This window comes from Geotrypetes seraphini, chromosome 6 (genome assembly GCF_902459505.1).
Source record: "Geotrypetes seraphini chromosome 6, aGeoSer1.1, whole genome shotgun sequence".
In the NCBI taxonomy this organism is placed as follows: Eukaryota; Metazoa; Chordata; class Amphibia; order Gymnophiona; family Dermophiidae; genus Geotrypetes; species Geotrypetes seraphini.
Window position 1 is genome coordinate 37,255,123 of NC_047089.1, and position 27,098 is coordinate 37,282,220.

General features: G+C 40.0%; 1 protein-coding gene across 5 annotated transcripts in view; it reads right to left on the bottom strand.

The window, feature by feature from the left end:
• CWF19L2 (CWF19 like cell cycle control factor 2) overlaps positions 1 to 27,098 on the bottom strand; it is a 348,561-nt gene that overhangs the window by 38,722 nt on the left and 282,741 nt on the right. For 3 of the 5 annotated variants that reach the window (XM_033949147.1, XM_033949143.1, XM_033949146.1), the window contains 2 exons: positions 24,874 to 24,975; positions 13,747 to 16,898 (listed from right to left, as the gene is read on the bottom strand). In XM_033949147.1, coding sequence (XP_033805038.1) covers positions 16,758 to 16,898; positions 24,874 to 24,975 — 243 coding nt within the window. In that variant the 3' untranslated portion in view covers positions 13,747 to 16,757. Of the gene's footprint in view, positions 1 to 13,745; positions 16,899 to 24,873; positions 24,976 to 27,098 lie in introns of those variants that run through there. The other 2 variants (XM_033949144.1, XM_033949149.1) reach the window with 2 other exon arrangements.

Below are 27,098 nucleotides of genomic sequence, written 5' to 3' on the forward strand. Positions count from 1 at the left end.
AATGTTAAAGATAGCATATTGTTTCATGCTAAGATGGAAAGAATGGAGAACTATATAAGAGTCAGGAATCTTCATTTCCTAAATTTCCCTATTACACATTTCCTATCTCCATTGGAACTAGTACGAATGTATATGAGGGAGATTTTGCAATATGCTAAAGTGGACCCATTTGAACCTGATAAGCTCTATTACATTCCGAAAGCTTCCAAGGAAGAGGCAGATGAGGGAGAAATTGATAAATTAGTTTCACCTGATAGTTTGGATCTGTCTCAATTTGTAGAATCATCAAAAGACAATTACAAAGTGAGCTACACTCTTGGTAGTTTTCAAAACGGAGCTAGAGAAGCAAACTATTTTGAAGCTATATTTTACTTAAAAAATAAGCTCCGTTTTGTGGCCAGCGAGTGATAATTTTTCCTGATGTCTCTAAACAGACTCAATTCAAAAGGAAGAGATTCCTAGCGCTTAGGCCCAAGGCTTTAGCGGTGGGTGCGACCTTTTTTTAAAAAAAATTTCCCTGTAAATGCCTTATTTCATATGCAAGGGATAAATATGTCTTCTCAGACCCAGTCCAGTTGGATAGTTTCTTAAAAGATAAAACTGTGCAGATAGAATCTTATGTTTCTTATTTTGTTTTTCTTGCTGGGGAGGATAATTGACGACAGTAAAGGTTTAAGCCACATTTTGCCTCCTAAGAAGTTAAAAAGTTTTCATCTACTAAATTTAATCTGCTAAAGTTGGTATTTGCAGCCAGATAATGTGAGCTAGATTGCTGAATTATTTTGTTTCCTTAGATTGTTATATGGAACATTTTTTTATGCTGATGGCTGTAATTGATATTCCTTTATTTTGTTATATAATTTGTAACCAATTAATAAATAAAAGAAAACAGTAATGTAATGTACTGCGATTCACTGTTTAAGGCAGCAATGTGAACTTTAAAGAAACTCTTAAAGTAGTGATTAAGCAGCTGTGAAATCTTTTGATGCATGGGCTGTGAATGTGAAAACTTTTGAGGTAAGGGCCGAAACGTGATGTCAACTCTTTTGAAATGTAAAGTGCGATGGAAGCGACAGGGCTGAAAAGCCGACACTGAAACGGGTAAGATGGGACATCCCGCGACGGAAAGGGTTACGCTGAACTGGTGGCTTTTAATCAGCGGCGATGAAAGGGCTGCGCTGAACTGGTAGCTTTTAGATGGCAATGATGAATTATCCTAGACTCCTCTGGAGACAGGAAAACACCTTCTGTAACCCAACTTGAGCTACTCCTGCAAAAAGGTATAAGCTAAATCCAAAATCCCTTCTCCTTCATATAAAGGAAATTTATAAACATAGGGAAAAGAAAAAAAAATACTACTACTAATCATTCCTATAGCACTACTAGATATATGCAGCGCTGTACATCAAAACATAGAAGAGCTTATAGTCAAAAGAGCTTATAGTCTAGTCAAGAAAACATTGCATTGCATTGGCGGAGCTGGGGTTTGAACCGGCTCTATCCTGGGACCCTGGGGATTACAGGGCGGGCACTCTGACTGCTGAGCCACAACAACTGCATAAAAATATGCATCAATACACAGTGTTCAGGTGGGGGAAATACAGAGGGAATGATAAGACAGATATCGGTGCTTAGCAGGTGGGTTGGAGTCTAGAATTGAAAGCAGCTTCAAAGAAGTGGGTTTTGAGTCTCGATTTGATTACTGCCAGAGACAAAGTTTGACGTACTATGTAAGGCAGTTTGTTCCAGGCATATGGTGCAGCAAAGTAGAAGGGACAGAGTCTGGAGTTGGCCATAGAGGAGAAGGGTACAGATCAGGGAGACTTACCCGATGAGCAGAGTGCCAGGGGAGAGAGAGATGAGAGAGGACTTGTTCTAAAATAAATGTATTCTATTTATTATGATTGGACTCAGCATCCCTTAAACACCTCCCTATATCTGAAGAAATATACAGAAGTAGTATTTTTTTTTTTTAGTTCTAGAGCTAATATCACAAAAAAAAAATTGCTTACCTGTAACACTTCTTCTCCGAGGACAGAATACCAGTGCTCGCAGCATAGGCATCATTATCAATTGAAGGCCATAGAAATATTAGATCAGTTACCCATGCTCATTCCACTACCTTCTGGTCCCACACTGTAGATCGAATTCTCAAGCAAAGTTTTTGGCATCATTATTGACTCTACACTTTCCTTTAATGATCATCTCAACTCTCTGGTAAAAAAAAATGTTTTTTTAATCTTCACATGTTGAGAAAAGTGAGATCCTGCTTCCACCAACAACATTTTGCTGTCCTTGTACAATCAATCATTCTTTCCAGGCTGGACTACTGCAACTCCTTCTATCTAAGTCTAGCCAAGAAAAGTCTTCAAAGACTTCAGCGGATCCAGAACACTGCGGCTAGGCTGATCTTCGCAAAAAGCAAATTCGATCATGTTTCCCCGCTTCTGTCAAAACTTCACTGGCTTCCGGTGATTTCTAAGATTCACTTTAAATGTACCTGTCTAACATTCAAGATCCTACATGGCATTCTTCCTCCCCTAATTCCACTATCCTGGAATTCTTCGAGACCTGACACTTCCAGATCCGCTCACAAACTTAAACTATCTTTCCCCTCATTAAAAGGTGTCATGTATGCAGGTAAATTAGGGAAATCCCTTTTCTTCAAATTCACTGAGCTTTGGAATAACCTCCCTGCCCCGCTGCGGAATCTAGGCTCATTCCAATTATTCCGAAAGCGTCTGAAAACCTGTTTTTTTCTCCAAAATATAAAGCTATCTATTTAAAATGTAAAGCTATCTATCCTCTTTATAACCTCTAATTTCTTATTATGTCTTTCCCTCATTTATTGAATTACCTGTAAACCGTGCCGAGCTCTATCTTTATGGAGAGGATGCGGTATACAAACTTAAGGTTTAGTTTAGTAAATGTTTCTTAAAGCTTTCAGACATGTTCTTTTGAGCATGTGTGGGATTACTCACACTATGTTAAGGAGTGGTGAGAGCTTGGGTGACCTATTGAAGGCAGCCAAGATCTGTAATCATCTTCTACTGCAGGGTCCCCTGGAACAGCCTCTTCTCCATTTTCTTTAGATCCTGTTTATACATTCAGATTGATTCAAGCCTTAAAACAATAGGGAGCACCAAGCTTGCCTATAGTTTGACTTTGTTTTATCAGTGACCTGCTCAGTTAACTTTGAAATTAAGTTGAGTTGGCTCAGGTATTTATTTATCTTCCTTATTAATTAAACCCATTTTAGACTATCTTCCCTGTACACTAGAATAATCCAAAGCACTCTACAATATTCATGAAACTAGAATGCAACATAAAACACGTGAATTAACATGCAAGAAATTGCAGACCATGTTATTCATAAAATCAACAATATATAACAATAAATAGAACAGTTTCACTCCTCCTAAAATAAGAATCAGGGAGCTCTGCAAAATATATTTGGAAAATTTTCAAGATATTAAGGATAATTAGGAAAGATTAGAGAAGTTAATCAAAAAGTGCAAGTGTGAACTGAATATGAAATACCAAGAACTGAGTATGTTTTGATGATGGTTAACTTTGTATTTGAAACATTAAGTGGATGTTTTGGAAAACAGTCCAATAATGAATTTACATCTTATTAATTTTCCTAAACACCCTACAAAGTCACCACTTGAGATGTTGCAAAAGTATCTCATGGGAGTACTTCAATTTACTCAGGAAATGATTCCACTAGGATCCAAGATGTACAATGTTCATTTATTTCAAAACACAAAGCAAGATGATTCCTCCCCAGAGAAGTTTCTTTGATGGATTTTCTTAATTTGGCTGGTTACTTGCAAAAATCTTACTCAGATTTTAGGGCTGATGCAACATCTTTGCACTGAAGCTGCGTGCCTGGTTTCGTGACCCAAACATAAAGATAAAATTTTGCTCCACAAGGCAATAGCCAAATAACTTTCAAATAAGTTGTGTACTAATATGGACAAGCATCCTCAGTGGCTATATTTTATGTACTAAAATAAATTGCATTGCTGCTCAGAGTTGCACGTATATACCTAATGGATGTGTGCTAGAATGCAATTCTGTGTGTACAGGTTTTGCAATACCATTATTAATGTGCAGACTAGATTCCAGCACATGCCTATCACGTGTGTGCATGTAACTCCAAACACCTATTATTTTTGTTTATGCTTTCCAAAAATACTAGGACTAGGGGGCATGCAATGAAACATAGAAACATGATTGCAGATTAAGTCCAAATGGCCCAACCAGTCTGCCCATCTGCAGCATCCACTATTTCCTCCTCTCCCTAAGAGATCCCAAGAGGCTGTCTCACGCTTCCTTGATCTCAGATACAGTCTTTTGTTTCCACCATCTCTGCCAGGAGACTATTCCACGCATCTACCACCCTTTTTGTAAAAATGTATTTCCTTAGATTACTCCTGAGCCTCTTAACTCGCCTCTTAACTTCATTCTATGCCCTCTCATTTAAGAGCTTCATTTCATATTATTCTGTACATTTCTCAACTGTGCAACATTTCACTCTCTTCTAGCTCTACCCCTCAACTCCTTTCCCTGTCTTATTTTATTGACCCATTTGCTTCAAGATCACCAGAAAATGTTGAAGATCTTATATGCTCACTGTAAACAGAGAAAACAGGCATGAAGGCCCATATTCTATACACGGTGCCTTAAATTAGGAGCCTAACTTAAGAAGTATAAACCATTTAAAAATGATTAATATATCATTTTTTAAAATGTAGGCAATAACGGCGCCTTCATCGTGTCTATAGAGGCACCTTAGAATGCCCAAGGTTGAAATAGGTGTAGTTAACACCAGAAACAACCATAGACATTCTAAGGTGCCTCCATAGATGCAATTCTCATCAAAGGTAGGCGCCAGAAATGTAGGCCTTTAAAACTCTGGCCTACATTTCCGGCACCTACCTTTGCCATTAACAGAATCCTAATGCTCACTAAAACTGTTCTGAGCTCCCCTGGAAGAACTGTATAGAAAATTGAATCTAATATAATAAAATGGTAAGCCGCGCATGCGCACTTCCTAAGCGTGGGTCCGTTTTCCGTGAGCTGTAGCTAGGAAGTGCGCATGCACGGCTCACCCCCTGCCCTCTCTGTCGTCTCCCGGCTCCAGCGGCGTCACAGTTTTCAAAGAGGCGTGGGATTGTTTCAACGCGGAACCACCAGCCGTTAAAGCTCCTGGCGCTGACTCCCAACGGTGGAGAGGCAAGGTAGAAGAAGATTTCCGCTGCCCCCCCCTTCCCTTACCGCGGCCCCGACTGGCGATTTCAGCAGCGTGTCCAGCAGTCTTCACACGCTGCTTCAGGCCCTTCTACTACCCTGATTTGCTCCGGACGTGCCAGAGTAAATCAGGCCAGTAGAAGGACCTGAAGCAGCGTGTGAAGACTGCTGGACACGCTGCTTGAATCGCCATGTGTACTCGGACCCGCGGGAAGGGAAGGGGGGCTGCCGGCAAAGGACTCGGGCCCGCGTTTGTAGTCGCGACTGTGGGACGGGAAAGGGGGTAGAGGAAACAATAATGCTGCTGCACAGGGAACTGGTCTGGGGGGAGGGAAATGGAGGGGGAGGGAATGCTGCTTTGGACAGACAGACAGAGGGAGGAAGGGAGACAGAAAGACAAGAAGAAAGACACAGGGGCAGGTGCACAGGGAACTGGTGTGGGGGGAGGGAAATGGAGGGGAAGGGAATGCTGCTTTGGACACACAGACAGAGGGAGGAAGGGAGACAGAAAGACAAGAAGAAAGACACAGGGGCAGGTGCACAGGGAACTGGTATGGGGGAGGGAAATGGAGGGGGAGGGAATGCTGCTTTGGACAGACAGAGGAAGGAAGGGAGACAGAAAGACAAGAAGAAAGACACAGGTGCAGGGAGATATACAGAAAGACAAACAGACAAAGGGGGCCAGGGACAGACAGAAAGAAAGACAGCGGGAGTCACGTCAGGAGGGGTGTGGGATGCCGCAGAGGGAACTTTTCCAATGGGTGCAACTAGGCGGCTGTCGGGAACCTCTGATCAGGGGCAGAGCAAGGTAACTGTATCATAGGGATAAGAAGGAGGAGGGGGGGAGAAAAAGGAAGGGACGCCTACTGCTGGACAGGGGGAGAAGGAAGGTGCTGCTGGACAGGGGGGAGGTAAAACAAAGGGAGAAGGGCTGCTGCTGCATAAGGAGAGCTGTGAAGGGGTGGTGGTGGACACAGGGGAGGTAAAAGGAAGGGAGAATGGACAGGGGGAGCAGGCAAGGGGTGGTGATGGACAGCCAAGGAAAAAGAAAGACAGAAAGAAAGAAAGCGGCTAAGGAGAGAGAGAGAGAGAAAGAAATAAAGAGAGAAACACACACACATATATTCTAGCACCCGTTAATGTAACGGGCTATAAGACTAGTAAATAAATAAAAGAACAAGCTAACCTTTTATTTCTCCTCAGAACTTGCATTAAAGCCTCAGCAAGCAAGCCTGTGCTCAGCCTTTGAATCTTCTGCACATTTCTCTGCCTTTAATAGTTAATGCTTTCGTTACCATGGTATTTAAATGAGCTGTGCTCTGATGTCAGTACTAGTCTATGCGCACAGTTGGCTCATGCGCAAAATTTGGTTTTTTTTAAGGGTGCCCACAATAATCCATAAAATTGTGCCCAAAAAGCCAAGCTAAACTGTGCACAAAGTCCAGCACACTTTATTGCATCAATCCCTCTGTAGTTTCATCTAGCTTAATATCTTATTTTTGCAATCAGGTCATGTTCTCCTATTACACAAATTCTTTAAATTCCATGTTACTTTTGAATCAAAATAAGGATGGTTCCTGATATAGCTTAGGTCAAACAGCAAAAATCTGAAGCAATTTCCTCTATTAAGAGCTGAACATACATAACATCATTTGCTAGCCCCCGAGAGACTCCTGAGGATATTTCCTTTTGTCTCGAGCTTTCTTTTTCCTGCTTCAATCGGGCTTTCGCCCTCTCCATTCTATGGAAACAGCCTTTTCTAAAGTCTCCAATGACCTGTTCCTAGCCAAATCCAAAGGCCTCTACTCTATCCTCATCCTCCTTGATCTATCGGCAGCATATGGCACTATAGATCAACGCCTACTCATCGATACGCAGTTCTAGCTTGGATTCCAGGGCTCTGTTATCTCCTGGTTTTCTTCCTGTCTTTCCTGTCACATTTTTAGTGTATGCTCTGGAGGATCCTCCTCCGCTGCCATTCCGCTATCAACCAGCATACCTCAGCACTCTGTCCTTTTTTTTTCAATCTATTCTTCTTCCCTTGGCGCTCTAATCTCCGCCCACATCTTCCAGTACCATCTCTATGCTGATGACTCACAAATTTACCTATGCTCAAAATTTCTATGAGAATCCAGGCCCCAATACCCTTTATAGAAACTACACAGTGTCCAGGAAAAATGGGATGTTGGTTGGGGATCCGTTGTTTTTTGTTTTTTTTTTTACAGACACCGTGAACTTACACCAGTTATAGATACATACATTTATGCCACCTGCAAAAATGGCATAAACCACATAAATGAAATAAATGTGAATGCGCACCCGTTAAATATGTGCTACTGTATATATGCACACATTTATAGAATAAAAAGTCCAATTAGTATGGCTATATGTTTGAGGCAGCACTTTATAACAATTACCAAAATAATATTGTGCAACCCGCTTTCATTAATCTTGAATATCAATGTTAATTAGTTGGATCTTCAGTAAACTCATATCAACTTTAGAGAAACTGCAATCCTACCATCATTGATTCACTTCTCTTATTTTTAATATTACTCATTACTTTAAGCATTCATATTTGCAAATTCACTGGAAAGTAAAGCACTTCTGTCTCTTTGAAGTTATTGTCAGCTGGGGACTTCCACATTTACAGAATGGCACATTTATTATTTCTTGATATACCGCCTAATCAAATATGTGGGTGGTGTATATATACAAAGATTATTAGAAAAGGAACTCCACATATGGATAGGAAAGTAACACATTCACACATTAAGAGAGGCAACTAAAATTTAATATTATAAACAATTTAAAATCAAATTGTAGTTCTCCTGGAATCAGATTAGAGAAAGCAGGGGTCAAGAAGCAGTAAGATTGAAGGCTTGTGCAAAGAGAAAAGTCTTCAGTAGAGCCCTAAATTTCAGATTAGAAGCATATGAGCATGGGCGTGTACATAGGTGCATACATATATGATAGTACAGTGGAACCTTGGTTTACGAGCATAATTCGTTCCAGAAGCATGCTCGTAAACCAAAATACTCATATATCAAAGCAAGTTTCCCCATAGGAAATAATGGAAACTCGCTTTGATACGTTCCCCCCTCCCCCAGCAGTGCTGCTCCTTCCCTGCTCGCAAAGGCCCCCTCCCCCGCATGAACTGGCACCCCCTGCCCGACCATCTTGAACTCCCCCCCCCCGTCTGGCACCGGCACAATAACCAGCATTGCTCCTCCCCGCTCGCAAAGGCCCCCCTCCCCGCTTGAATCAGCACCCCCCCCCCGCGAGAACAGGCATCCCCCGCCTGACCAAGAATCTCGGTGAGAGGGAGAATTAGAAGGGCTTGAGCATGCGCAGATGCATGCTCAAAGCCGGCAGAAGCAGGAAGAAGATCTTCAAGCGGCACCAGCACGTCCTGTGGGCTGCTTGCTGGTGCCAGATGGGGGGGTGAGTTAAATTTGGTTGGGGGGGTGCCTGTTCTCGCAGGGAGGGGGCAGTTGGTGCCGATTCGAGCGGGGGGGGGGCCTTTGCGAGTGGGGGGGGGGAGTGATGCCGGTTCTCGGGGTGGGTGCTCGCAAATTGAGTCAACACTCTGTTTGCGAGACAAGTTTTGCGAGAATGTTTTGCTCATCTTGCAAAACACTCGCAAACTGGGTTACTCGCAAACCGAGGTTTGACTGTATTCTGAAGATATATGTGCATGACTGGCATAGAAATGATGGCATCTACCATAAAGAACTGCCCCTTAATGCATCTCCATTTAGGTCCCCAGAAGGTGCACGGTAGGACCACATTTTATAAAGGAACCTAGTGGCTTAGTTCCATTATAGAATACTAGCATAATCCAATATTGATATCCCTAATATTTAAGCACCTACACATTATGTGAAAGCTCCGCCCATGTTCCTCCCAAAGTATGCCTCCTTGATACATACTATCCCCTAAGTCTATATTCAGTTGCACATGCAAATTTGGGAGCCCCAACTTTAATGAGCCAATTAACGCTGGTAATTAGTTTAAGTAGCAAGTATTAACATTAATTAGGTTTAATTTAAATTTGTGTGTGTAAAATTTTCACGTGGTGCCAAAAAGAGAGCCTGGGTGAATCGGGGGTGTTCCTCAAATTTAGACACATAATTAGAGAATAAGGGGCATCCATACCTATGGTGCAAGAATTTGCACTACGTTTCAATTGATGCAAACGGATGTGCCTAAAGCGCAGGTCCTGGGGACAGGCACTATTCTAGAAACTGTGCCCAAGTTTAAGCTTACTTTATAAAATATGCTCAGCGGGTTTTTTTTTTTTTCAGCACTGATATTTTTAGGTACCATATGTAGAATTTACCTTGATGTATGTAAGTTAAGCAGATATTTGCAGAATAGCACTTAGATGGCAAGCTGGCAGATATCCAGGTAAGTTCATATATACAGTATGCACTATTCTAAACATTTAACACACAATTCAAGAAAGGGATAAAGACTATCCTTTTCTCAGACTACTTCAACTCGAAATTATGAAGTTGACAGAGAGGAAACTAGAACTTTCAGGGATGCGTGTAAAATAGATTATGTTTCATTAAAATGGTATATTTAGTTGTAATAGTAAACCTAGTATTATATGTGTATATACATAGGACAATTGATTTGGTATAAATGTGTACATTTAAGTAGGATGATCAATGTGCCAGTAGCATAAGTAGGATGGATTGATTATGGCATAATCATGCCAATATTAATAACTCTGTATTGAAACACTACCACAGAGCTCCGTGTATTTCAGTATAGACAGTGCATTGTAACACTTCGTAGAAATCTATAAGGTAGAAGCTCGTGTAAACCACTCTGAACCGATTCCCCAGTAATTAGTGGTGGTATAGAAGCTCTTAATAAACAATGAGTGCAAAATATTACGTCCTAGTTTATAAAACTGTCCTTCAGGTGCTTAATAGAGAGAGTGGAGAGGGACAGATTCTTCAAACTTTCGAAAAATAAAAGAACAAGAGGGCATTCGGAAAAAATTGAAAGGGGACAGATTCAAAACGAATGCTAGGAAGTTTTTCTTTACCCAACGTGTGGTGGACACCTGGAATGCGCTTCCAGAGGACGTAATAGGGCAGAGTACGGTACTGGGGTTCAAGAAAGGATTGGACAATTTCCTGTTGGAAAAGGGGATAGAGGGGTATAGATAGAGGATTACTGCACAGGGCCTGGACCTGTTGGGCCGCTGCGTGAGTGGACTGCTGGGCACGATGGACCTCAGGTCTGACCCAGCAGAGGCATTGCTCATGTTCTTAATGAACTTTAAAGGGCCCCTGAAACAAGGCACCAGTTGAAAACTCAAGTGACACTTATTTCAGGGTTTGAGCATGAGCACATCTGCCTCAGGTGGTTTTTGGTGCTATATAAAAAGCACATCAAGATTTGAACCAGTCAATCCTAAGATTCACTGGATGGAGCTAAAGGTATTCAGAGAGTATTTCAGATGGCTTCTCATCTTATATGAATTGAATTGGGATTAGAGAGAGTTTCAATTTTTAAGCTTTCAGGATGATAGACCTTCTTGTCTGCATATCTGCAAGTGCCATTGTACAGCATGTAAGAAGGTCGAATGTATTTCATTATGAAACAGGCAAGCAGCATGCCACTGTGACATTATTTAGAGAACTACTTAAACAAAAGCACATCAATCTGCTCACATAAACTACTTAAACATCAATAATTATTCTTTTGAACATAGGATGCTTTGACATTTAAAATCTCCTTGGCAAGAAATAAAAAAAATAAAAAAAAAAGAAGAAAATGATTTTAAAAAATTTTTTTTATTCAAAATGAACTGTGGGTAAATGAGCTTTTATTGATGCAAGTTTAAACCCCTATTATAAATGAATATGTCAAGTAACTGTTTTGATATATTTTGATAAAATCTGACAATTTTACAGGCTATAACTTGGTATTTAAGCAATAAAACATGACAGGCAATATTTCACTTTGAATACTGGTGTGCCTCAGGAGGGCTGAGAGGCAGGACCGGTGCCCTCCGACACCTAGAAAGTCACAATCATGCAGCGTCTGCCAAGCCGCATAGAACACATAAAATATGTCTCTGAAACATTGTGAAATTGATAAAAAATAAATAAAATAGAAGCTGATGAAATAGATGCAGAAAGAATATAAACCGTTTGTGACGTCTTGCCCTTCTGAAGCAAATCATCAAGCAGTCCTTTTTACGGCTGCTGAAAAATTCTCAGCTCAACCAACCAACTTCCTAAATTCTGAGCGTCATTTTGTCACTGAAGTTGAAAAGAGCGTTATTTCATTGAGTGCCAATTTCCAGAAACTAAATTCTCTGTTTTGACACTGTTTCAGGTCATTGGTGAACCATATCCACGTCATTCTCTTCTTGGTTGGGCTGAGAACTTTTCAGCAACCCCTCATAGCAACATTCCAGAGCTGAGATTGTGATGTCATAATGCCTCATTCCACCAATGCCTAAGAGCCAACCTCATCAGTGATGTCACAATGGCTTGACTGTCCTGTACTTGGCTCACATAAGAATAGCCATACTGGCTCAGACCAATGGTCCATCTAGCCCAGTATCTTGTCTCTAACCATGACCAATCCAGGTTCCAAGTTTCCAAGTTTATTATACAGTTTGATTAATCGCCTAATCTATATTCTAGGCGATATACAAAATAGTACGAATATTTAAAAACATAGGTAAATTATTACATAGACAAACAATATTTCAAAAACAACAACTATGAAAAAAAAAGAAAAAAAACAATATAGAAACAATAGGAAAATTCTTTAAAGGTTACAATCTGTATCAAGTTCAATATATAAAGGTAACAACATTAGGAGGGAAGACGAACATAAAAAGAAGGAAATATAAGATAAAGAGGGATTGTAGAATCATTTATTCACTAAAAGCATCATTAAAAAGGAAACTTTTAAGCTTAGTCTTGAATTTGTCTAAGTTCTTTTCTTCTCTTATATAAAGTGGGAGATCATTCCAAGACTGGGGGGCAGTCACTGAAAAAATAGTAAGACGTCTCGTATTAATGACTCTCAATGAGGGAATGGCCAATAAATGTTGATCCTGAGATCTCAGTGTTCTAGAAGTAGTGTAAGGAATTAAAACTCTAAAAATGAAAGCGGGGGTTTGAAATATTAATGATTTAAAAGTAAGCAAACATATTTTATATAAAATGCAGTGTGCAACGGGGAGCCAGTGTGATTCCTTAAGTAAGGGTGTGACGTGGTCGAATTTTTTTGCTTTGTGAATTATTTTAATAGAGGCGTTCTGTATAATTTGAAGACGTCTGATTTCTTTTTGTGTCAAGCCCTTAAATAAGGCATTACAAGTTACAAGTATCTCGCAGAAACCCAAGTAGTGCGAGGGGGTGCTGAAAAGGTCTCAGCCCAACAAACCAACTTCCTAAATTCTGATATGGTTCAATCAATCATCTGAAACAATGTCAAAACATAGCATTACAATTCTGCAAATTGGCAGTTTGCAAAAAAAAAAAAAAAAATAAAATAAAAAAATAAATAAATAAATATATATATATATATATATATATAAAACACTTTTCAGCTACAGTAGCAAAATAATGCTCAGAATTTAGAAAGTTGGTTGGACTGAGAACTTTTCAGCATTCCCTCATAATTTGTTGCCCTAACGTAGAGCTAGTAATTGATGCACAATGTTCAACTTAAGACAAATTTAGTACGACAAATTGGAAGATGCAGCAGAAAGGCTGGCCCCAGAAAATTTATTTAGAAAATGACCTATGAGGAACAGAAAGAGGGGTCTTACCTTGTATTTAGGAAGAAGGTGAATGCCTGATTATTTAGCCAAGGAGAGTATTTCTTTTGTTTTTCAGAACTGGATGGAATAATGTTTTCATATATTTTTATACTGCCCTATACCACAAATATGCTGGTGATGTCACATATTAAATATTGGAAAATAAATAGAATAATATCAGAGGAAGCATGATGGGTATTGTACTCATATGCTAAAAAAAATTGGTGGGACTGAGGAAGCTTGCAGATTGACTGAGAGCATTTACAACTCTAGTATATATATATAAATATATATCTTGATGACTGCACAGTCATCAGCCAACTTTGACTTATCATAAGAACCCGTGTCCATGGGTTCAGAAATGGAATAGTATTTGTACTCAAAAGGTCTGTCCATCAAAATGATCAAAGTTTCATCTCAGAATTTTCCAGTCATCTTAGGTAGAGTTGACAGAAAAACACAGAACCTTTACTTTTTTCATTACTACAGACGGTAGGTAATTTTATAGGGAACATGAGAGGGGGGTCCAATGGGAATTGAGGTGAGAAAAAATGAAGGAAAGAGAAATACAAATTGACAAAGAACAATTTAAAGAGGAGGGAACAAGATGAGAGGAAAATGTACTAAAAATGGAAGCAGTAAAAAAAAAAAAAAAAGGACAGAAAAGAATAGAATGAAGGATTAAGAGGAAAGGCGATCTGAAAAGACAAAGAAGAATCTATTTAGAACAAAGGAAGATAATTTTAAAAAGCAGGTCTTGTTTTTCAAAGCACATTACAATCATACATTAACACATGGGTAGCACACCTCAGACACATTTCTGATTGCATGTGATGTCATTGCTACACATCACTGAATTATACGATATAGGGTACATCAACTAGAATCCCAAGTTTAACTTGCATATATGAACATTGTAATAATAAAAAAAACATTAAACCTTGAATTTTTATTTTTAAACCTCTATTACCCTCTGGTATCTACAATATCTGTAATAATTTAGCTGTCTCAAGCACTTTGAATTTGTTCATTTCAGCTTCAGATTTATTCATGTTACATATAATTTATTCTCTCAAAAAGAATGTAGCTGGAAATAAGAAAATAAAGATGTATAGGGCTGTGCAAATTTTTTCTCAGAAGGCGGCACACTTTTCCTGAGTCCAAAGATGCTATATTTTAACAGCTTTTTTTTATTTCAGGAAATGTCATCATACATGGATGAATGTCATTCTCAGTAGAATGAAAATTCATGCTCATCCCATTTAGCAACCAGTACCAAATGAGTGCACAGGATGGGCTGCATATCTAAAGTTTAATTTTCCCATTCAGTATGTCCTTGAATCATCTCAGATCTAAAGTAGCACAATTTATGGTTTCATACTTATACAATATGGCCCCAGCAGAGCAACTGAAGAAATTTAGAGACAATGCAAACATTTTGTTCACAAAACCTTTAGAGGTTAGAGAAAACGGAGACTATCTTTGTAAACCTTTACAGCATCATTTGCTGCTTAGCCCTAGTAACAATAATAATATTCTCCAATGTTCTATTCTGAATAGCCTATGAATTCAATAAAACATTGCCCACAATTCAATAAATTCAATAAAACATTTTTAGTAGCTGTATGTATGCTACTAAAAAACTAGCATAAAACCTGTACTCAAATATAAAAAAAGACTAAAATGCTTTATTTAAAAGAACTGAATCTCCAGTAGCAATATAGGGCTGAGTATTTTGCAAAACAAAGACACTGAGTATGCACCATCAATAGGATATATTCATCACGAAGCAAACAATATTCTCTATACACAAAATGAGCACAAGTAATACATCAATGCACAATGCCTTATAAAGGCATTCTGCAATTATCTGATGTCAATATAGCATGAATACATTTTAATTAGAACAGCAGTTAACTGGCAATGTCTCCAGATGGGCACAAAATACCAAATAAAATATTATCCAGGCTTCTTGCTCTCAGACAAGATATTTCTTAGAAATATTTATTGTACTTCCTCCAGAATAATTTTCCTGAAAACACTTGGGTCAATATTCGGTAACTGGAAATATTTAAATACTGGCTCAGTGTTAAAAAGAGCATGTACGTTCAGTGGTGTAGCAAGGATGGGAGGTATCTAGGGCAGTGGAACCCCCCCTGTAGTGCGTGTGCGCTCCTTCTCTTCCCCGGTGAGAGCAGCATCTCCAACTTGTTGCACATGCCAGCCTCAGTTCTTCCTCTGACATCACTTCCTGGTCGCAGGACTAGGAAATGACATCAGAGGGAGAACCGAGGCCAGCGCGTGCAGCAAGTTGGAGATGCTGCTCGTGCCGGTGAAGAGCTAGAGGTAATAATAATTATTATTATTTTATTTTTGTATACCGCCACACCATATAGTTCTAGGCAGTTCACATATAGAGAAAAATTATACAATAAATAAGTAGGGGGCAGGGAAGTGAAAGTGGGTGCAAGCAGGGGAAGGGTGGGAAAGAGCGGGTGCAGAAAGGAGGAGAGATACCAGTGCCACCACCAAGACGGCGCCCAGGGCAGTCCGCCCTCCTTACTATATATATAGCTAGGCAAAATGCCCTTATACTGCACTGGTACTATCTAGATAGTTGTCAAAGGAGGGAATTTTCAGGTAAACTGGTATATTGAAAGTCCTTTTGAATAATGGCTCGACTATGTACTGCCACAGAAAACCTCTATACCTCCACTGAGGTGAAATCTAGATGGATGGAGTAAACCATGGGACACAAATGACTGAAAACCAGCATTCAAATAGCCATATTGCAAAGACATCCAAATCCTATTTTTATAAAGCTAGAATATGGCTGCCTAAAACTGCAGGGATGAGTTTTGGGTGGAACTAAAAGGGGGGGGAGGGCTAAAACATGGATGTCTAGCTGCCAACAGGTCACTTTTCAGGATACCCTAATGAATATCCATGAGAGATATTTGCATATGTATCATCTCCATTGGATGCAGATCGTTTTCATGCATATTCTTTAGGGGTATACTGACCTGTTGGTGGCCCTCAAGGACTGGGAATGAAGACCCTCATAGCTGCAAATGTTTCCATGGAATCCCCAACTTCAGCTGCTTCATATCTGATTCAGGATACAAAACCATCTCTTCTGCATGGTACTAAGCAATGAGTCAGCTTCTAATATAGTGTTTGACTTGAAAAAAAAATTATATTACTGGAAAACTTAAATATAATTTTGTTCCTTTTTACTATAGGGTAAAAATCTATAGAGGATATGGAGAAGTTCAAAGATATCATTAGTTCTTGTCCTTAAATATAAAAAAGTCAAAGGTCAGCATGATCTGGATAAGTGCCCTAGCCAGCTCTATCAGTGGAAATCATTACAGACTGCCCCCAGCATTATCAGGATATGCTGGAGCAAAGCAAGAGTGGAATATGGATGTTCCAGAAAATTACAGAGAATAGTGGTATCCATATGGCTTTGGGGTAGCTTTTTAGCTGTCCACATGTTATCTGGATAGCTGTAAGTGTAATGGACTCCATATTGCCGCTTTCCACATACAGGTATATTCAAAATTTAAGCTTAGCAGCCAGTTTTTATACACTAGACACCCCTTACCAACATTTTTCAGTTACTTAAAAGCATTTTTTCTCTATACATTTTATATAACTACTTTCTTAATTAATAGCATACTGACTATATCAGTTATTCTTTAGTCTTGGTGAAATCATATGGCTTCCACCACTGGGCAAACTGCAAAACTTTCTTCCTTTGGTCATCAAAGTTTTCTCGAATTGCTTTTCTCCATAGTCTTGGCTCTAAATCCAGCATTCCACCAACAATTTCCTTTACATTGAAAAGAAAAAAAAAAATGTAGAAAGTGGTTTATTGTAGTTTGTACACATTAGTTAGAAATAGAGATCACATTTAACCAAAGGACACAAGTATCATCATGCTCATTTTTTCCTCAAAATAGAGATCATAACATTTCAGTCCTTTATCTCAAGGTCTTATCTCAAGTTTTTGCCAAATTATTTTACTTGGTTTTAAAACATTCCTAGAATTTAAAAATAAAAAAAGCTTGCTTGCCAAAACAAGAAAGAAATAAACTTTACTTGTTCTCCTACATGGATCTACTAGAATTTATTCTGTTATACTTCAGCTTTGTCAGTCGGGCCTACATACAGGATGAGACAAAAAACAGTAACCTTTTAGAGGGTTTTTTCTCTTTTCTAAGCAGCTGCTTTGAATTTCAATGAGAAATTTTACTTAGTTATCATTCTTCACGTATTACTATTAAGCAACATTTAATTATCTTAAGCCATGTTGATATTACTGACATTTTATGTTACTACCTAGTGATTTTTTTTTATGTTAGAACTAAAACATAGTAAAATAACGTCATTCAAATGATACAGTTAGAATTTTGCAGTCACTGTGAATGCTTAAAATGTCCACCCCCAACTTTAACACTGACCTTCAGTTGCTTTGGGAAGTTCTGTTAACAGCTTTGTCAATCAGTCTCGGTGGCAGGCTCTCCCAGATTATCTGCGGCTCTGCCTTGAGTTTGGCGATTGTTTGCGGCTTTGAATGGAGTTTGTGATAGGCCTCCAACATTGCTCCCCAGACAAAATTCTACATCACTGTGACGTTATTAATAGTAAGCATGATGCATGCAGTAATTCGCTCCTCTTAGGCATGCAGGTTTACAATGTTTACAAGGTTTACAATGTTGCACTTACAGTGCAAACATTTTTGAACGCATGATATTTGCAGGGTGGCCATGCAAAAAAGTCCATAACTTTACAGTTTTAAAAGATAATCTCATTCTACTCACACGTAAATAGTAACAACAAGTAAAACTGTAAAATTTCTTATTGAAATTTAAAGTGTTTGCTGAGAAAATGACAAGAAACTGTAGGGGGGGGGGGGGGGTTGCCTCACCTCTGTTTTGTTTGCCTCAACCTCTATTTAGGTTTGTACAAGCCTTTTATTTTCAACCAAAAATATATCCTTAGAGGAATTCAAACAAAATATTACCACAATTCATGAGATCCAGCAGTGACAGAAAATGAAGACATCAATGGACCTATACACAATTCTATCTTGTCAATATTTGACTTTAATTTCCCTTCAAGCAGCCATGAAATCTCCATCATAGAAGCATTAATATTCAGCAAACAGTAAGACATCCCTTATTCACAGTAAAAAGAAGCTGAACATTATTGGCATAAATAAGCCAAGTCACATTACATTTTTTTAAATGAATGTGAACAGCTGCATATATACATTAAATCACAATGACAAGAGAGCTAAGCTTTGAGGCATACTAAATGGCAGAAATCTAGGATCAGATTTACACACCCGATCAAAATCAAAAAGTATGAAAGAAAAAAGTAACATTCCTCATAATAAAATCTAAACCTGTGTCAAAATCCAGATTTCCCTCAGACAGATTTCTACTGTATCTACGAGCTTCTCATAAGGGTCCTTTTAATAAGACACGCTAACCGATTTAGCACACGCTAAAGATTACTGCATGCTAAATGCTAAGGCATCCATACAATATAATGGATACCTTAGCATTTAGCGTGCACTAAATCGGTTAGCGTGCCTTAATAAAAGGGCCCCACAGCTTCTTATAGGTTTGGGAAAAAAAACCATGTGCCATCTGGAGTAAAGCCTCTTTGGGTATTAATGAAACTCTTAGACTTACTAAAATTTTTCAAATGTTTCACCCTTTCCTTCAAACCAAAATTGTCGTTAAGGAACTGAGTAGCACCTGAGTATGTTTCCAACTTATCCATTAATGTTTTGGTCAGGGGTGTCCAACCCACGGCCCCGTGAAGTGTTTTGTGCGGCCCCAGTCGAGGGCGATGTAATGTTTTCTTCTTCTGCCCCCGGGTGTTTACCGTCTTGCCTGCTCTCTCCTCTGTCTTGCTGCAGCGTTTGCGCGGCCCCAGAAACATTTTTTTCGACCAAAGCGGCCCAGGGAAGTCAAAAAGTTGGACACCCCTGGTTTTGGTAGTATTTATATTAGAGATCGTAAACACCTCATAAACATAGAAACATAGAGTATGACGGCAGAAAAGGGCCGGCGGCCCAACAAGTCTGCCCACTCAAGAACCCTCCCTCGTCAAGTCCGACCTCCCTCAACAAGTCTGCCCACTCAAGAGTCCCCATTCCCATGAGAATCTATCTTACAAGCATAACTCTGTAGCGACCCCACTTGTTTGTCCCATCGTCTCTTGAAGTCGAGCACGCTACTGGCCTCGACCATCTGGTGTGGTAGATCATTCCATTGATCAATCACCCTTTCGGTGAAGTAGTATTTCCTGGTGTCTCCATGAAATCTTCCCCCTTTAAGTTTTAGCGGATGCCCTCTTGTCACTGTGGGATCCTTAAGAAAAAAAGATTTCTTCCTCCACTTCAATGCGGCCCATGACATATTTGAATGTTTCTATCATGTCCCCTCTTTCTCTCTTCGAGAGAATATAAGTGCGGTCTAGTCAGACGTAGAGAATGACACGGTGACAAAATTCATCACCGTTCCCGTCCCCGCGGATAACCACGGGAAACCATCTTCATGTCATTCTTTAAGGAGAGAGGGAAGAATCAGAGTAGAATTGGGCACAACCACTGACCCTCAAGCTTTGCTTTGAAGAATGCTGGTGTAGAAGGACCGAGGTTGAAATAGACACTAGAAAATGATATGGGATTATTTCCCGCGGTTATCCGCGGGGACGGGAACGGTGATGAATTTTGTCACCATGCCATTCTCTAGTCAGACGTTCTGCATATGGGAGATCCTTAAGTCCTGAGACCATCATAGTGGCCATTCTCTGAATCGACTCCATCCTCTTCACATCCTTTTGATAATGCGGCCTCCAGAACTGGACACAGTACTCCAGATACGGTCTCACCATGGATCTGTACAACGGCAGTATGACTTCAGGCTTTCGGCTGATAAAGCTCCTTCTGATGCAACCCAGCATTTGTCTAGCCTTTGCTGAAACTTTCTCCACCTGATTTGCAGCTTTCATGTCTTCTCAGATGAGTACTCCCAAGTCCCTTTCTGCAGTAGTTCTTGTTAAGTTTTCACCGTTCAAGGTGTATGTTCTGCATGGATTTCTGCTTCCAAGATGCATTACTTTACATTTCTTGGCATTAAAATTTAGTTGCCAAGTACTGGACCATTGTTCCAGTAGAAGTAGGTCCTGCTCCATAGTGTCCTCCACTCTAAGCAGCACGGTCTAAATAGCATGAAAAATAATTTCTCTTGAAAAAGCAGGAAGGACACAAACTAGGATGGGCTCAGGGGCAGCACAGAAGCCAAGTGATGTAAGACTGACAAGAAGCTACCACCCCAGTCAGGTGACAGAGAATCTATCCTAATGGAACATCCACATAAAAAAACTCATCCACCGAATCAAGTTTTAGCTTCAACAATGGAGCTTGAAAATCACTAGAGGATAAGCCTTACATTTATATTTCCTTTGGATCACTGACTTAAGAAATCCACAAGAAACAGATAATATAAGAGAGCTTGAATTAGCAAACAAAAAGTGAGTGAGAGATGGGACATATCATCCAAATGACTCCTTTTCCCCACAAAACATTTACATGCCAATAAAACCAGTTCGCTTTCTCATTTATGTCAATCAAGAACAGAGAGAAAGGTAATAGGAGTTTTCAAAAAAATTATAGTACTTAATCTTCCCCCATTAAAGACCTATTAGATGCCCTTGTTAAATTAATATTAAGGAATACATGCAGTCTAAAAATGACTTTATGGATTGATTTCATAGCAATAGTCCATAGGCCATTATTGAGATTGCTTGGGGAACTCTACTGATTATTCCTATGATAAGCAGCATAAAATCTGTTTTACCACTTGGGACCTGAGTTGGCCACCATTGGAAACAGGATATTGGGCTTGATGGACCTTTGGTCTGTCCCAATATGGTAATTCTTATGTTCTTATAACAATGGGGCAATTTTAGAACTGGGCATAACAATATAGGTGCCAAAATGCCATGCACTGAGTTTTAATTCTATTACAGCCTATGGGCACCATGATTTCTTTATAGGGTACTAGCATAAGTTGGCATCAAGGCTCCTACGTTAGGCACACACACTTAAGCCATGTCAATACCAAATGTGTGTACATCTAATCACCGTCGAAGCAAAGGTGTGAGACGCTCCCCCTAGCCCTCTTCTCCACCCCCCCCACTCCTTCCCCATCCCCCTGCCATGTGTGTGCCCGTTCCCTTCCCCCATACCTTCTTAGCTTCTCCGGCACAAGCAGCATTTCCAACTTGCTGCCCCCGTGGCGCCAGTTCTCCATCTGACATCATTTTCTAGTCACAGGACCCAGAAGTAACATCAGAGGGGAATGCTGAGGCCAGCACAAGCAGCAGGTTGGAGCTAGAGGTACGGGACAGGGAGGGGGAAATAGCATGGTGGGAGAGGTGTAGGAAGGATCGATGGGGCAGAGAGGAGAGGTGCCAGTGCTCCCACCCACCCCTACAATATCACTGCACCTAATGCAGTACTTTAGTGCAGTGGTTCCCAACCCTGTCCTGGTGGACCACCAGGCCAATCGGGTTTTCAGGATAGCCCTAATGAATATGCATGAAGCAGATTTGCATGTCTGTCACTTCCATTATATACAATTCTCTCTCATGCATATTCATTAGGGCTATCCTTAAAACTCAATTGGCCTGGTGGTCCACCAGGACAGGGTTGGGAACCACTGTTTTAGTGCGTAAATTTAACACATAAATGTTGGTCCTTTTAATGCCCCACACATGCCCTTCACCTGTGAATGCCCTCTTGCATTTATGTACTAAGCAAGTTATAAAATAGTGCTCAGCTAGCACTTATATGCGTGCATATTTGGAGCTTGCCAAGGATGCTTGATAAGCCTGCACCAATGCTTACCACTGCTTAGTAAAAGGTCCCTTTGGGTAGCAGCAGTATCTTTATTAGTCTGATGAATATTTCAGGAGGGAAACTTTGGAAACTGCTTTGTTTTAATAAATTTTGATGAGCTAACTCCTAGATTTGCATTTTGTTTTCTTAACAGCTTATTTGGTACTACTTGAGCATCCATGGGTGACCTTCCAGGCATGGAAATACATCTCAAGACTTTTACTAAATCTTTTGGCATAGCTTATTTTTGAGATAACAACATATGGAACTATCAATGCGAGACATCTCTAAGCCTGGACACAGAAAATATTTTCACATTTTGGCATCTCATTTATTCTGAATCTAAACTTTGTTGCATAATGCTCAAAGCAAAAAGGAGAATGACAAATGGGGTAAAATCTGTGCTGAGACATTGGATAAAAGAGCATAATCAATATTTAATTCAGACCAAAAATGACAAAATCAAATTAACTTCCTGCTTTTAGAAATCTACAGTTGTAGCTGCATAGATACATATGTATATACCCCCAAATTCTAAATATGACGCTTTGAGCTGTGCAATCAAATTTGGGCACACAACTTCATCGAATAATGAGCCTAATTTGCTTCCTAGAAATATAGAAAAATGAAGGCAGATAAAGATCATATGACCTATCTAGTCTGCCTATCCATGCCATCTACTATCATTTTGAGATCCAATGTATTTATCCCAAATTTTCTTGAATTCAGATACATGCCCTTCAGCAATATTGTTTATAAAAATGTTAAAAAGAACAGGTCCAAGAACAGAACCTTGAGGCACACCACTGGTAATATCCCTTTCCGTAGAACAATCTCCATTAACCACTACTCTCTGTCATCTTCCACTCAACCAGTTCTTGATCCAGTCCGTCACCTTGGGGTCCATCCTGAGGGCACTCAGTTTATTTATTAGATGTCTAGGTGGAACACTGTCAAAGGTTTTGCTAAAATCTAAATACAACACATCTAGCACACTCCCTCTATCCAATTCTCTGGTCACCCAGTCAAAGAAATTGATCAGATTTGTCTGACAAGACCTACCTCTAGTGAATCCATGTTGCGTCCGGTCCTGTAATCCAATAGATTCCAGAAACTTTACCGTTCTCTGTTTTAAAAGCGTTTCCATTAATCTGCTTACCACAGAAATCAGACTTACTGGCCTGTAATTCCCTACTTCTTCCTTATTTCCACTTTTGTGTAGAGGGACCACATCTACCGTTCTCCAGTCCTCCGATACCACTCTCAACTCTAGAGAAGTATTGAAAAGGTCAGTCAGCGGTGCCACCAGAACTTCCCTAAGTTCCTTCAGCACCATTGGATGTACACCATCCAGCCCCATTGCTTTGTCTACCTTTAATTTAGCTAGCTTCTCATGAACATAACCCTCTGAATATCGATCAGGGTCTACCACTCCTCCATCCTTATTCGCGTTTGTCTTCTGCAGTCCCACTCCTGGCGCTTCAGCCATGAACACAGAATAGAAATATTTGTTAATCAATTCAGCCTTTTCTTTATCAGTTTCTACATATTCCAACCTTCCACAGTCCCGCTCCTGGCACTTCAGTCGTGAACACAGAACAGAAATATTTGTTAAGCAATTCAGTCTTTTCTTTATTAGCTTCTACATATTCCTCCCTTTCACTTTTGAGTCTCACAATGCCACTTTTGCACTTCTTCCTATCACTGATATATCTAAAAAATGTCTTGTCTCCCCCATTTTACCATGTCAGCTATATTTTCTACCATTTGTATCTTTGCTTTCCTGACTACTTGACCAGCCTCTCTTAACTTTTCTAGATATTTTTGTCTGTCTTCTTCTTTCTGCGATCTTTTGTAGTTTATGAAAGCTAACTTCTTATTCCTTACCTTCTCAGCTACTACTTTTGAGAACTAAAGTTGCCTTCTTTTCCTTACTTTTACTTATTTGCCTCAAAAAAAGGTTTGTCACCCTTACAATAACTTCTTTCAGTTTTGCCCACTGCATTTCTGCTCCTTCCAGACGTTCCTATCAAAACAATTCCTTGATGTAATCCCCCATCCATTCAAAGTTAATTTTTTTAGTCTAGCTCCTTTATATTTGAATAAGCACTCTCTATATCCATTTTAATATTAAACAGTGATGTCAGATGATCACCCACTGGCAGAAGGGAGTGGGCATCTCTCCTGCTGGCCAACTTATATGGGGGAGGTGATTCAGGAGTTCCCTGCCGCTCCGCTGATTGTGGCAGGAAGATTATCTTGCCACGATCAGTTCAGAGGCAATGCGATTCTCTAAATGGCGCCTGTGTCATGGACGTCGGGGTATGCTACCATCTACAAATCCCTTTAGTTGTTTTTGAAGCTCGTTTTTTTGTTCACTGCTTAGATATTAATTATATTTGCAGTATATCAAATCAAGTAAACTAGTTCTTGAACACATGGAGAGTTAGTTATATGGCTATTTTATAATATGGTTGGTTTGCCGCTCTAAAGAAGTCAGTGTCCCTTTTTTTCCCAATTCAAAATTTGGATATTTCAGTTTGTAAAATGGTTGTTCATGCTGATCACCACTAACACATGGCAGTCCATTTCTCATGTATTTTAGAATAGGCTGTATGTCAGCAGACCTGTTCTAAAATATATAAGCAATGAACATCCATATCTGATGTAAAGACTTGGATGTCCATATGCTGAGTTGGATGTCCTTTCTGAAATGCTGCTCATTATGAACTCATTTTAAAGGTATAATACATTGAAATTCACAGAGGAAAGAAAACAAATCCTTGAACTCAGCACACAATGGTTAAACATTTATTTTTAAATGTCTAGATCAGTGAGAAACATAGTAGTATAACACTTTATCAATGAAACCAAAATATATCATTACCTTGCCAAAATAATGAGGAAACTTATATTTATCTTCAATAACGTGAGCATAACCTCCTTGAAGACCAAAGTTCACAGAGAAGTACGGCAAACCTTTTGGGACCTGAAGTCAGACAAAAATATTATTGGTTTTTTTTTTACAAGTGAATTGCTAAACCTAACTTCAGGGCTAGCCAAACTATTACACAAGGCCAGGTAGTCACGTAGGACAGCAGCTTCTTGGGGACAGCAAAGAGCAGCTGAGGTCAAAGCAAACACAAAAAACCAACACCACATATTTTAACTTGCAAGTTTATAGAACATTTGTGCAAAGATCATAATTGTTGAGTGTAAGTATTAAAATCTTGAGGTGGCCTACAGGCTAGGGTCAGAAAGGTAATTGAGGGAGTTAAGATTGAAGGTTTGCCTAGGAGGTGTTTTCCAAGTAGGTCCTAGAGTGGAAGATCAGGTTCTTACCTCAATAACCTTCTTTCTGTTATAAGACATAGGATTCTGTACTAAAGTTGTTGTCCCCCTTTAGTCATGAACTTGGCAGATGGATATCACTCATTCCCTTAAACTCCTCCCTTTCACCAGTGGAGAATAGCTCCCTCCTTCAGTTAATACCAAAACAATCGAACTCCATTGAAACAGAAGAAAAGAGAAGGGGCATGGGGAACTTCTACTCTGCTCTATAACTCATGACAAAAAAATAATAGTTAACATGAACTCGTAACTTAGAAGTATCCAGGAACCTACTATGTGCAACTAGCACTATCGCATAAAACCCCCCAAGGTTAGATAGGATTTGGGGGGGAGTGAGCGGGGGGGGGGGGTGTTACTTGGGGGGTTACACTTTGGTAACTTGTTTGGGGCCTGTTTCTTTTTGTTTGATATTTCTGACTATTAAATAAGTGATTATGTTCTATTGAATGTACTAAAGAGGATCGGTAAGATCGTGTGAGTCTGCTCTGATCTGATTTTTGGCTGATTCAAAAAGAGCTATTGAGGCACTAAAAAGTTTACATACAGAGGTTTGTTGTAATCCCCATCTCTCACATCCAATTGATGGCTGTAAGAGCGAATCTCACACGTGTGCAGAGCCGGCAGGGGAAGGCCAAACAGCTGAGAGGAAGGGGAATCCCCGAAAAAAGCCTCCTGCCACTCAGCTGTTCAGGGCAGGAAACCACTTTTTTTTTTTCAATGGGCATGAAAGGTCACTTGGACACACAAAGTCAGAGGCGTGAAGAAAGTACAAGAAATTTATTTACAGCATGCATGCTGGACCCCTGAACTCCAAGCTGGCTCAGAAGTGCCGAAACCAGGAAGTTACAGAGATATTTATTCATTTTTCTGGCTATACAACTGAATTCTAGAAAAAGCTTTTCACGTGTTACTTTTCTTAACACTCATTGGTTCTAAGCTCACACTAGCAGGACACTTATCTAACTCTTACAGTAAATGTACAGAAGGGCAGGGTATATCATGGCTCAAACTCTTATCTATTTAGCTTACAATGTGGCAAGGTAGGGACATACATTTCAGGCAGATGAAGTCAATAGATTGTACACTTTCCTCAGCTATGTAGACCAGAGCAATATTACCAGAGCAATATTTTAAACAACAGTTAACTATTTCATGACCCTACATTCACAGATGCTGTGCGTGTTACACATGCACAATATCTGCCCCATTAAAAAGAAAAAAGCTCACCCCCAGGTCGATGACAGCCCTCCCCAATGACCCCCAACAAATGCGGCACCAGGAATCCCCCCTAAGCGCTAGCAAAAATAAACAGGAGGGATGTCCATTCCCTCCTGCCATTCACCCCCCCCCCCCCCACGTGAGAAAAAAAATGACAAGAAGGATGCCTACTTCCTCCTGCCATGCTAATCACCCCCCACCCCCACCCTGGGGCAGCAAAATGTCAGAAGGGATGTTCTCTCCCTCCTGCTACTGTAGGCCCATCCCCATGTCAAGCAACCCTCAAACATCCTCTCCTTTCTCTCCCCCCAAAAAAATGCCAACCACCCCTACCCCGCTGCAGTGAAACAGGAGGAATGCCCACTCCCTCCTGACACTGAAGGCCCACTTCTGCGCCAGACGCCCCCCCAAATATCCCCTACCCTCCCCCCCAAAAAAACCCTCCCCACCATGAACCCACCCTCCCATACCTTTCAAAGAAGTTGGAGCAGGAGAGATGCTCAGTCCATTCCACTTGGAGGCCTGCCAGTCCAAAATGGCGAG